General features: G+C 47.0%; 1 protein-coding gene across 1 annotated transcript in view; it reads left to right on the top strand.

Moving 5' to 3' along the window:
- Positions 1–13,622, top strand: part of LOC140408502 (transmembrane protein 132C-like) — a 1,621,914-nt gene that overhangs the window by 1,566,126 nt on the left and 42,166 nt on the right. Inside the window, exon 7 of the mRNA XM_072495783.1 lies at positions 1,075–1,348. Coding sequence (XP_072351884.1) covers positions 1,075–1,348 — 274 coding nt within the window. The remainder of the gene's footprint in view (positions 1–1,074; positions 1,349–13,622) is intronic.

Raw genomic sequence — 13,622 nt, 5'->3', positions numbered from 1 at the left:
GGTTGTAGCTGGTCGTCCTGCTTGAGGCTATGCCCTTGCTGAGCAGGAACTGGCGCAGCTCGTCACTCATGAAAGAGGACCCCCTGTCGCTGTGGACGTATGCGGGGTAACCGAACAGTGTGAAGATGCTGTTCACGGCTTTAATGACTGTGGCCGCGGTCATGTCAGAGCAGGGAATGGCGAAAGGGAAGCGGGAGTATTCGTCCACTACATTAAGAAAATATGCGTTGCGGTCGGTGGAGGGGAGGGGCCCTTTGAAATCGAGACTGAGGCGTTCAAAGGGGCGGGAACCCTTAATCAGGTGCGCTCCATCTGGCCTGAAAAAATGCAGCTTGCATTCCGCGCAGATGTGGCAGTCCCTTGTGACTGTACGGACCTCCTCTAAAGAGTATGGGAGATTGCGGGACTTGATGAAGTGGTAAAACCGAGTGACCCCCGGGTGGCAGAGGTCCTCGTGGAGGGTTTGGAGGCGGCTAATTTGTGCAGCTCGATAGTAAACTGGCCTGCGGGGGAAGACTCCGGCTTCTTACACTCTGCCTTCAGGGCGGAGCTTGAGGTCAACAGCCAACCAGGACCCGGGATCTGTCAGCCAATGACATTAGGGCTTCCAGTCCCACATGACCCCCAATACATACTACCACACATAGGAGACTGTTAAATAAGTTAAATGCCCATGATGTTAAGGGTAAGATCCTGACATGGATAGAGGATTGCTGACTGGTAGAAAGCAGAGAGTGGGGATAAAGGGGTCTTTTCAGGATGGCAGCCGGTGACTAGTGGCATGCCTCAGGCGTCTGTGCTGGGACCACAACTTTTCACAATATACATTAATGATCTGGAAGAAGGAAGAAGAAGGCCAAATCACTGAGTGGCTTTAAGACACAGATAGATAGGTTCTTGATTAATAAGGGGATCAGGGGTTATGGGGAGAAGGCAGGAGAATGGGGATGAGAAAATATCACCCATGATTGAATGGCGGAACAGACTCGATGGGCCGAGTGGCCTAATTCTTCTCTTATGTCTTATGGTGCTATGGTCTAAATCAGGAAAATAAATTGTCCATGTTTTTGGTAGGCCAACGCGAGACAGTGATGACGAGGATGACGATGAGAAAAAAGGGAAAGGCTGTACTCTTCAGTACCAACGTGCTATGGTGAGGGTCCTTACACAGTTTGTTGCGGAAACCTTGGACCCAGGCGGGCAGCTCGTCTACATGTTAGGCAATGACTGGCAGGCCGACATCACAGACCTGGTGACCGACTTTCTGAAAATGGACAATCCGCAGATCGCCAAGTTGGAGAACGGGAGGATCCTGAGTGGCCAGGAACTGGGGATGGCCACAATTCAGGTACATTCAGTCCTTTTGAGTCGATGTAAAACCTGCAGTGTGTTTGTGTGTGTGTGAGAGAGTTTTACAGTGCTCCTGTATGCCATCTGCCGTTCATTTCTTCGAACCCAGTCATAACGTGCATCAGAGGAGCCTCTCTCAGAAAGACCAAGGTAATCTGTGGAATCTGCTGCTGAACAAAGCATTAATGTATTCAAAACATTGCCCTTTATATTGTTGTACGGGTATGTGGTTCCTGGGAGTGTTTTTTTTAAACTGACAGCTCCCAGAGAATAATAATTAGACACTGAGTGATGGAGCAGACACAGCAAAAAAAGTTCAGTTTGATTAGCACATCTGTGTAAATGTTTTTTTTATTTAAAAAAAGGTACAATTTCTTTTTCATTTGTATTAATTATCAAGTTGTCTGAATGACTAAAAGGTTGTATGACATCCAGCTGCACAGGGGAATTAACAGCAAATTAATCCAACAAGTGCTATTTTTCTTTCTATCATTTTAGCATGTTTTTTTCTATCACGTCCGTGTACTGTTGCCAAACTCTGTCTCCAGCAGCTGGGCTGCTGCCGATTGCCTGTTTTTAATGTTGTGGGTGAAAAGTGTGTCATCTCCTGGGAGGGTATGTTGAGAGGGGAGAGGGTCCTGACAGATTGTTGCCCTATCTATCTGAGATTGAATATTTTCTTGCCTCACATCATTGTGTCTGGTAGCCCAATCACTAATCATTCCAATTGATCATCCAACCTTCTTCTGTTAGTTATTGTCTCATCCTTCGAGATTTTCACTTGTACACAAATGTTGAACTTAACATCCTTTACCTCCCAACAGGAGCATTCACCTTGACTGTTGTCTATGAGTCAAAGAAAGAGTTCACAACAGCTACGTGCAATTCGTGATTTAGATTTTAAATACATTTACTTTTGCCTTCTGTTCAATTGAAGAATTAGGTCTACTATTTAATCATTTAGATGAAATAAATCAGTCCTACGTCCTTTCTAATTCAGTGTACCATAAAGTGGGAGATATTGGCTTATAATTGAAATTCCACACAGGGCGATCAGAATTCCTCCAAACAAACCTCTATCGGTACTGTAAATATGGTCATGAAGGCTTGCTCAGTTCCAGTGCTTCTAAAATGCTAAACGCAGTCTTTAGAACATATGATTTTGCTAAAAATAAAATCACAAACATATTTTCAACACAGCTGTACAAAGTGAGCACCCAGAACAAAAAAAAGCAGTAAAAACCAGGAAATAAAAGCACTGGTCTGAACTGGTATTCCATTTTAAGATGTACACGATCAGTTCAGGCCAGTGCTCTTATTTCCCAGATTTTACTGGGGGGTGTGGGGGGGGTGGGGGTTCCTGCTGGGCACACTGTGTCTTTGCCATAAGACTTCAACTAGAAGGCACGTTCAAATAGTGAAGGAGGATATGTTCAATGGAGAACCACCAGGGTTAACTCCTTTTTACCTTTCGGGAGGCAGATCAACTGCAGATCAACACTGGGAGAAGCCTGGCAGCAAGTCAGCCTGCTTCTAACTTGGCAATGGAGTAAGTACTAATAAATTCAGGGTCCCTTTCTTCTGTTTATGTTGTCCATTGCTTCGCTTCAGCAGAATTCTAATGTTCACATGGAAACCAGTCAGATCTCAATGATCACTGTTCTTTCTGCCTTGACTATTATAAACACATGTTATTGTGGAAGACTGGTTGGAGAAGCTGAAGTTACAATAAATTATTGGCCCAGATCTTCCGGTCTCAGGATCGTCGAACCCACTCCACAGGAATTACCCAGGAAGCCTGAACTTTTGATGCTCCCTGGAACCTTCTGAAAAAGTCTCCAAGTCGGGGAGTTCAGATGGTTCTGACCTGCTGTGCCAAATTATGACGTGCCAAATCACTCACAATGGCCCCCTCCACCTCCAAACTGCCCCCCCTGAGCACCAACTATCACCAACCCACTAACCCATCCTCACCACCCTTCCCAGCTACCACCCTACTCCCTGATCCACTCTATCCCCTAATTCAATCCACCCTCTACACACTCCACCCCCTCAACCACCTTACCCATCCTACTCCCTCACCCACTTACCTCACCCACCCTACTACCCCTTTAGCCACTTACCTTCTCTCCATGGTTTTTCAAAGAATCTTTTGGACGTTTAAACATTTTACTGACCGGAATAAGGCAAACAGTGCTGTAAAAAAGTGTGCCATCTGCACGGAACCCTTTCGCTGACATCTCCAAAGTTTGCTGTGCTGCGTTAGTTTGTAAGGATTCTCCATTGGAAGATTGCCCAGAGAAACAGGAGAAAGGTAAGTGGGTAAGTTTTTTTTTGTCTGATCTGGGTCAGAATCAGGGGTTCTGACTTTGATCGGAAGATTTGGGCCAATTGATGCCAAGCTGAATCTCCAAGTCTTTACATTCATCTGAAAGCTACCCCGTAGTGCAGTGTTAGAGATGATTTGTGACATGTAATCTGATGGCATTGAAATCACTAGTCACAAGATTCAAAACAAACTGCATTGAATGACATTTCCACAGAATATTGCTCTCTCTGCCTCCAGGCCAACAGAGAATTTGGGGTTATGCTTACATAATCTTATATCTGCCAGACAAGTCAGCCAAGACCACTGAATCATTGTTCAACACACCACTAAGTCTGTGAGAGAAAACTGGCATTTCAAAGTACAACTTTTAATTACTGGTTTGGTGTTAATAGGTCCATTCTGCAGGGAAAATGGGTTTACAGCAGTCCCTGTACTGCATGAATCGCATTTCTGAGAGACTGAGAATGAATAGTAAAGGCCATTGGCAAATCTCATATTGAATGCCTCAACTCAGCTCCTTAAGGAATCGCACACAAACTGTTAATGACAGTTGCAAAGTTCAACCAATGTGCATCCAACGCTACATTTATAGGGTAGGCTCACATTGAACTGAAGCTTGAAACTGTTTTAAAGTTGGAGAACAAAAGACCCTGTTCAATAATGTATCGATGGACAATGTGCATCACACATACCTTACATTCATTAAATAGCTTGCCTGTTACTCGTTCGTCCACTTTGTATTTATGACAGAACTGTAAATAGATAGGTTTTTGTTATTCAGGCTTTCATGAGAAAGATTGTACACTCGAAGGAAAAATAAAACTATTGAGAGCAATGCAGAATTAATTAAATAATGTCTGCCCAAATGCCCCTATTGAAGAGCTGAAGAATGTCATGTATTATCATGCTCTTAGGTTCTGGTCTAGACAGCTGGTTTGTGATGCAGAGCGAGACCAGCAGCACGGGTTCAATTTTCATACTGCTTCAGGTTATTCATGAAGGCCTCGCCTTCTCAACCTTGCCCCTCGCCTGAGGTGTGGCGATCCTCAGGTTAAGTCACCGCCAGTCAGCTCTCCCCCTCAAAAGGGAAGAAAGCAGCCTATGGTCATCTGGGACTGTGGCAACTATAACGTTACACATGTGATCTGAGGATTGGTCACCATTTTTTTCACATGTCAAAATGAATGACAGATGGAGTCAAAAATGAATCAAACTTTTTCCAATGTTTTGATATGCAGTTTCCGCATCAGTTACGACAAGGAAAGACACAGAGGTGGAGTAAAATCTCACTTTCCAATCCAGGAACATGCCTTAACCACAACCTCTAAAGAACACCTGCTGCACCAGTGCAATTTATTGCCTGATTCCTGACGAGTCATTTTCTGAAGGGGCAAGGTTAGCATCAATGTAAATCAATTGTGTCGCACACTCAGTGCCAAACTAACAGCATCAATCTATCAGCATGGGCTGCAATGAAAGAAGCATCACTCCCAGGTACAGGAAGAAATCTCAAAACACTTGGGGCATTTTGGGCAGACATTATTTAATTAATTCTGCATTCCTCTCAATAGTTTATTTTTCCTTTGAGTGTACAATCTTTCTCATGAAAGCATGAATAACGAAAAATCTATCTCACGGAAGGGTAAATTTTCCGCATCCACCTTCAAATGATACATGTGATAAAATTATGTATGTGCAGTCATGTTTTGCAGTCCATTATAGTTAAAAGATAATAATAAAAAACTCTATCCACTTATTTTCTATTAACTACTCCCAGCAGGTGAAAATTCACATCAAAAGTACGAAAGTGAGAAAATTACCTTGGACTGTAGAGCCAGTGTAATAGAAACATTACCTTGGACTGTAGAGCCAGTGTAATAGAAACATTACCTTGGACTGAAGAGCCAGTGTAATAGAAACATTACCTTGGACTGAAGAGCCAGTGTAATAGAAACATTACCTTGGACTGTAGAGCCAGTGTAATAGAAACATTACCTTGGACTGTAGAGCCAGTGTAATAGAAACATTACCTTGGACTGTAGAGCCAGTGTAATAGAAACATTGCCTTGGACTGTAGAGCCAGTGTAATAGAAACATTACCTTGGACTGTAGAGCCAGTGTAATAGAAACATTACCTTGGACTGTAGAGCCAGTGTAATAGAAACATTACCTTGGACTGAAGAGCCAGTGTAATAGAAACATTACCTTGGACTGTAGAGCCAGTGTAATAGAAACATTACCTTGGACTGTAGAGCCAGTGTAATAGAAACACTGCGTTATAAGAACCTGTATGTTCAACATAAATATTAGTCTGCCTTAATGTAATTGTTTAGAAAAAAGAACTGGGGCGGGATTCTCCGACCCCCCGCCGGGTCAGAGAATCGCCGGGAAATGGCGTGAATCCCGCCCCCGCCGTGTCCCGAAGTCTCCGCCACCAGAGATTCGGCGGGGGCGGGAATCGCCCCCGCCGATTCTCCGGCCCGCGATGGGCCGAAGTCCCGCTGCTGGAATGCCTGTCCCGCCAGCGTGGATTAAACCACCTTGTGAATGGCAGGACAAGGCGGCGCGGGTGGGCTCCGGGGTCCTGGGGGGGGGGGGGCATGGAGCGATCCGGCCCCAAGGGGTTCCCCCACGGTGGCCTGGCCCGCGGTCTTCACTATGGCAGAGGCGGAAGAGACCCCCTCCCCTGCGCATGCGCGGGGATGACGTCAGCAGCCGCAGACGCTCCCGCGCATGCGCCGACCCGCGTCGCCTGCCGAAGACCTTTCGGCGCCGGCTGGCTTGGCGCCAAAGGCCTTTCCCGCCAGCCGGTGGAGCGGAAACCGCTCCGGTGTGGGCTTAGCCCCTCAAGGTGAGGGCTTTGTTCCCGCCACTCCATTACGCCGGAAACCCCGCCCCGCCGGGTAGGGGATAATCCCGCCCCTGTTCCTTCTCCACAGTGTAAACATATTAAAATTTCTAACTCTTTGGAGAGGCATCTATGTATAATTAGACTGAGGCAGGGGCAGAGCTTCCCACACCTCAGGACCAAAAAACGTAAGAAGTAAGAAAGCAGTCGGCCACATCGCCCTCGAGCCAACTCCGCCATTCTCAATGACCATGGCTGATTTCCAGCCAGCTCCACCATTCTCTATGACCATGGCTGATTTCCAGCCAGCTCCGCCATTCTATATGATCATGGCTGATTTCCAGCCAGCTCCGGCATTCTCAATGACCATGGCTGATTTCCAGCCAGCTCCGGCATTCTCAATGACCATGGCTGATTTCCAGCCAGCTCCGCCATTCTCAATGACCGTGGCTGATTTAAATGCTGATGAGGGCATTTAAAAGTTTATTGGATAAACATATGGATGATAATGGCATAGTGTAGGTTAGATGGCTTTTGTTTCGGTGCAACATCGTGGGCCGAAGGGCCTGTACTGCGCTGTATTGTTCTATGTTCTATGTTCTATATGATCATGGATGATCTCCAGCCAACTCCGCCATTCTATATGATCATAGCTGATTTCCAGCCTACTCAGCCCTTCTTTTGACCATGGCTTATCGCGAACCAACTCCGCCATTCTACATGATCATAGCTGATCTCCAGCCAACTCCGCCATTCTTTATGCTCATGACTGATCTCCAGCCAACACCACCATTCTATATGACCATGATTGATCTCCAGCCAACTCCGCCATTCCACACAATCATGGATGATCTCCAGACAACTCCGCTATTCTGTATGATCATGGCGGATCTCCAGCCATCTCTGCAGTTCTATCTGATCATGACTGATCTTCTACCTCAACTCAATTTCCTGCCCACTCCCCATGTCCCTTGATTCTCTGAGAGACCAAAATCTGTCTATCCTGGCCTAAAATATAAATGATTAAGCATCCACATCCCTATGGGCTAGAGAATTCCAAAGATTCACAAGACTTTCAGGGAAGAGAGTTCTCCTCATTTCAGTCCTAAATGATCAGCCCCTTATCCTGAGACTGTAGATCAAGGTTCTCGATTATGTTGCCATAGGAAGCCACCTCTTACTGAAACCTCTTCAGGAGCTGTATGTTTCAATGAGATTACCTCTCATGTTTCTAAAGAAAGCGTAGGCCCAATTTAGCTGATATCTCACCAAAGGATAACCTTCTCACCCCAGGAACAAACCGAGTGAATCTTCACTGTATCCCCTCCAAGACAATATATCCTTCTCTGTATATGGTGACCAAAAACTGCACACAGTACTCCGGGGCGAGATTCAGCAACCCCATTGTGCCCTGCCAGGGGTCGGGCCTGGGGGTGCCTTGATCTGGGTGCAACAAGTGAATCGGGCGCGAGCCCCAAATCGGGCTCCACACCGAGCACAAGCCACTGGACACTCTCCACCATACACAATCTGGGTCTCCCATTTTTAAATGAGCCTTACTGCTCATTTAACTACCTGGACACTGGATTCACTCGCCGCCCCATACACACAGGCCGCGTCTGGGAGACCTCGCCAGGGCGCCATTTACTACTGGTGCACACAAACGTGGACCAGTCATAGCGGCACCTGGGAGGCCTCTCAGGCCTTTGGAGACCCTTGGGTGGTCAGGGACAGGGCAGGATGCACCCTGGCATCCCCGGAACTGGGCACCTTGGCACTGCCAGGGTACTCGGATGGCTCTATCAGAGTGCTAGGTTGGCACTGCCAGGGGTCGGGCCTGGGGGTGCCGTGGCAAGTCGAGGGGGGTTCCCGGGGGCCTCCCCAAGGTTGGGGGATTGAGGGGTGTCAAAATACCAGGGGAGCTGAAAGGCGGTGGCCAGAGGGGGGGGGGGAGTTTGGGGCTACCAGATAAAATAATGGCCCCGATCTTTGAGGAGACTTTCCTGATGGCAAGCTGACGAAATCCCTCTTAATGCGGCCTCGGTGGAGAGAATTGCCCCAAGGCCAACAAAATGGCAATGTGCCATAAGATAGCGAGGTGTACTTTGCCGTTGCAGCCATCGAGAAGCACCCCACTAAACACGTGTTCAGAGGACTTTAACTTCAGTCCACTGAATTGCGCTCCAGGTATGGTCTGATAAGCCAAAGCCTGATACAACTTGAGCAAGATTTAGTTAGTCTTCTGCTGCTTTCTCCTTATAATAATGGCCTACATGCAATTTGTCTTCCTAATTGCTTGCCATATCTGCATAGTAACTTTCTGAGTTCCTTGTACAAGCCTGCACACCCAATCCCTCTGAACATCAACATTTAGACATTTCACACCTTTTAAAAACTAGTCCGCTTTTCTGTTCTTACCACCAAAGTGAAAATCCTCACACTCCCCCACCAAAGTCCAGATTGTGCAAACACACGGCTGCCAAGATGGAAATCGAATTACGGATCTGAGACTAAATTCCAGAGTGGAATTAAACTGCTTGGTGACTGGAAATATTTGCCCAAGTCAGGAGAATGTTGCAATTAGAGTAGGACATGTCAATGGACAGATCATGGATGAAAACGAGGAATTCAAATTTAATGGCTTGTGAGCCAGGGAACCAGTTTATGTTTGGGAGGATGCAGTAATGGGTGAATGGGATCTAGTAGGCATAGAGTGGAAAATTGGCATTTACGCAAGAGGCTGGGGGCTGTTTGAAAAGTTGAATCGACCAATATCAACAATATTTAAAAGGGTTTTGCCATCAGCGAGGGGAAAGATAGGCAACGTTACAGAGGTAAAATTAATCGTCTTGGTGAGAGATAGGCTGTCGAGTATCCCTCACAAATCGGGATTGTGAGAAGTATAGGGATTCATCTTCCGAGACATAGAATTGTAATGTACAGATGTTATTTTAAGCTTATATAAAACCGTGTTTAGGCTACACTAGAACAATGCACTGTCCTGGTTGTTATATCAAAGCATTGGAGAAAGTGCAAAGAGGGTTTATCAGCCTAGTACCAGAATAGAGTAGACACAACTAACAGGGAAGGCTAAACAGATTGGAACTTGTTTCTCCAGAGAAAAGACTGAGAGGTGACCTGATAGCAAGCTTTAAAATGGTACAGCAGTTTGATAGGGTAGTAGAGATTCTTCCACTGTTTGTCAATGTACCTTTTGTCAAAGTACTCTGTCGAATATTCTTTTTTGTCCACTTACTGTGTACGTTCCCTTGGCCGCAGAAAAACACTTTTCACTGTACTTGGGTACATGTGACAATAAATCAAATCAATCAATCAATCATAATTCTAAAATAAAAACTAGTAAATCAAGTAAGAAGTTCAGGAAAAATGCTGTTTTACTTAGAGTGATACAAAGAACAACGAAATGTACAGCACAGGAACAGGCCTTTCGGCCCTCCAAGCCCGTGCCGACCATGCTGCCCGACTAAACTACAATCTTCTACACTTCCTGGGTCCGTATCCCTCTAGTCCCATCCTATTCATGTATTTGTCAAGATGCCCCTGAAATGTCACTATCGTCCCTGCTTCCACCACCTCCTCCGGTAGCGGGTTCCAGGCACCCACTACCCTCTGTGTAAAAAACTTGCCTCGTACATCTACTCTAAACCTTGCCCCTTGCACCTTAAACCTATGCCCCCTAGTAATTGACCCCTCTACCCCGGGGAAAAGCCTCTGACTATCCACTCTGTCTATGCCCCTCATAATTTTGTAGACCTCTATCAGCTCACCCCTCAACCTCCTTCGTTCCAGTGAGAACAAACCGAGTTTATTCAACCGCTCCTCATAGCTAATGCCCTCCATACCAGGCAACATTCTGGTAAATCTCTTCTGCACCCTCTCTAAAGCCTCCACATCCTTCTGGTAGTGTGGCGACCAGAATTGAACACTATACTCCAAGTGTGGCCTAACTATACAGCTGCAACATGACTTGCCAATTCTTATACTCAATGCCCCGGTCAATGAAGGCAAGCATGCCGTATGCCTTCTTGACTACCTTCTCCACCTGTGTTGCCCCTTTCAGTGACCTGTGGACCTGTACTCCTAGATCTCTTTGACTTTCAATACACTTGAGGGTTCTACCATTCACTGTATATTCCCTACCTGCATTAGACCTTCCAAAATGCATTACCTCACATTTGTCTGGATTAAACTCCATCTGCCATCTCTCCGCCCAAGTCTCCAAACGATCTAAATCCTGCTGTATCCTCTGACAGTCCTCATCGCTATCCGCAATTCCACCAACCTTTGTGTCGTCTGCAAACTTACGAATCAGACCAGTTACATTTTCCTCCAAATCATTTATATATACTACAAACAGCAAATGTCCCAGCACTGATCCCTGTGGAATTGTGAAATTGGAATTCATTGTGGAGTGGTTAAGGTACGTAACATAGATACATTTAAGGGGAAGCTAGATAGGTATATAGGGATTGAAAGGAATAGAACGTTGATGGAATTAGATTTTTCAAATTCTTTTGTGGAATGTGGGCATCACGAGATGGCTAGTATTTATTGCCCATCCCTAATTGTACTTGGGAAGGTGGTGGTGAGCTACCTTCCTGAACTGCTGCGGGTCCATGGGTGTAGACCCACAGTACTTTGAGGAAGAGAGTTCCAGGGTTTTCACCCAATGACATTGAAGGAATGGCGATATAGTTCCAGATCAGGATTGTGTATGGCCTGGAGGGGAACTTGCAGGTGATGACATTGTCATGCATCTGCTGCCCTTGTCCTTCTGGGTGGTAGCGGTTGCGGGTTCGGAAGGTGCAGTCAAAGAACTCTTGGTGAGTTCCTGCAGTGCATCTTGTAGATGGTACACATGCTACGACTGTGCGTCAGTGGTGGGGGGGAGTGAATATTGAAGGTCTTGGATGGGGTGCCAGTCATGTCGACTGCTTTGTCCGGGATGGTGTCGAGCTTCTTGAGTTTTGTTGGAGCCGCGTTCATCCAGGCAAATGAATAGTAATCCATCACATTCCTGACGTGTGCCTTGTAAACAGGTTTTGAGGAGTCAGAAAGTGGGATTCTCATCACAGAATTCCCAGCCTCAGACCTGCTCTTATAGCCACAGTCCTGTTCAGTCTCTTGTCAATGGTGTTCGGAAAACAAATGTAGCTTTATGGGATTTATATTTGCATTGGTAAATATTAGAACTAAGGTAGTTTTAATTTAATGGGCGGGATTCTCTGATCCTGAGGCTAAGTGTTGATGCTGTCGGAAACACCGTCGCGTTTCTCGACGGTGTCAATGCATCTGCTGCCCTTGTCCTTCTGGGTGGTAGCGGTTGCGGGTTCGGAAGGTGCAGTCAAAGAACTCTTGGTGAGTTCCTGCAGTGCATCTTGTAGATGGTACACATGCTACGACTGTGCGTCAGTGGTGGGGGGGAGTGAATATTGAAGGTCTTGGATGGGGTGCCAGTCATGTCGACTGCTTTGTCCGGGATGGTGTCGAGCTTCTTGAGTTTTGTTGGAGCCGCGTTCATCCAGGCAAATGAATAGTAATCCATCACATTCCTGACGTGTGCCTTGTAAACAGGTTTTGAGGAGTCAGAAAGTGGGATTCTCATCACAGAATTCCCAGCCTCAGACCTGCTCTTATAGCCACAGTCCTGTTCAGTCTCTTGTCAATGGTGTTCGGAAAACAAATGTAGCTTTATGGGATTTATATTTGCATTGGTAAATATTAGAACTAAGGTAGTTTTAATTTAATGGGCGGGATTCTCTGATCCTGAGGCTAAGTGTTGATGCTGTCGGAAACACCGTCGCGTTTCTCGACGGTGTCAACGCGACCCCAGGATCAGCAATTCTGGCCCCTGCAGGGGGCCAGCTGGGCGCAAAAGCGGTTCACGCCGCGATTTCCACGCATGCGCGGTGTCTCCCTTGTCTGCGTCGGCCCCGACCCAACATGGCGCAGGAGTACAGGAACCGGCACGGACGAAAGGAGGCCAGGAGACAGAGAGGCCGACCCGCCGATTGGCGGGTCCCGATCGCGGGCCAGGCCACATCGAAGGGCCCCCCCTGGGGTGAGAACCCCCCCCCCCCTCTCCTCCACAGGCCGCTACCCGACTCTTCAACGTCGAGGTCCCGCCGGCTCGGAGCATGTTAGAACCGCGCCAGTGGGACTCCGGTTTTTTTTGACGGCCGCTCGGCCCATGTGGGCCGGAAAATCGCGGGGGTGCCATATAGAGCGCCCTTAATTGGCATCGCGCCGACCACGCCGGTCCCAGTGGCACTGATTGGCCCTTCGTGGAGAATGACGTCGGGGAGGCGTGGCGCGATTCGCGCGGCCCCCCGCCAATTCTCCGTCCTGGCACGGTGTTGGAGAATCCCGCCCAATGTTTCTGTGCCTGGAAGGGTAAAACCTAAAGTTAGATTCATGGTGAAAAATGTGTTTGTATTGTGGGGATTGGTTTCCATTCCAACTATGATTCTATTGTGCTTAGAGAGTGATACGGTGTGAACAATAAATAAGTCATAGAATCATAGAATTTACAGTGCAGAAGGAGGCCATTCAGCCCATCGTGTCTGCACCGGCCCCTGGAAAGAGCACCCTACTTAAGCCCCACGCCTTTACCCTATCCCCTTTATCCACGTAACACAACCTAACCTTTTTGGACACTAAGGACAATTTAGAATGGCCAGTCCACCTAACCTGCACATCTTTGGACTGTGGGAGGAAACCAGAGCACCCGAAGGAAACCCACGCACACACGGGGAGAATGCGCAGACGCCACACATGCAGTGACCCAAGCCGGGAATCGAACCTGGGACCCTTGAGCTGTGAAGCAACTGTGCTAATCACTATGCTACCATGCTACCCATCAGCAATAGCTGCTTAGCAACTGGGGCCTTGTAAGGTGGGAAAGCTTTTAAGTTTTGGGTCAGCTAATTTGATTGCACTTGGAGAAAGGCAGTGAAAGAGAAGACAACATCTCTCTCAACCTTGCTAGAAGGAAAGCCATACGATGGAATGATGATTAAGAAAACAGATGCTGAATATCTAAATTCCAGCTAGTTAAGGAAATAGAGAGATGAA

The sequence above is a fragment of the Scyliorhinus torazame genome, chromosome 1 (genome assembly GCF_047496885.1).
Source record: "Scyliorhinus torazame isolate Kashiwa2021f chromosome 1, sScyTor2.1, whole genome shotgun sequence".
Taxonomy (NCBI): Eukaryota; Metazoa; Chordata; class Chondrichthyes; order Carcharhiniformes; family Scyliorhinidae; genus Scyliorhinus; species Scyliorhinus torazame.
Note: the sequence above shows the minus strand (reverse complement) of the source record. Positions and strands in the feature narration are given on the sequence as shown.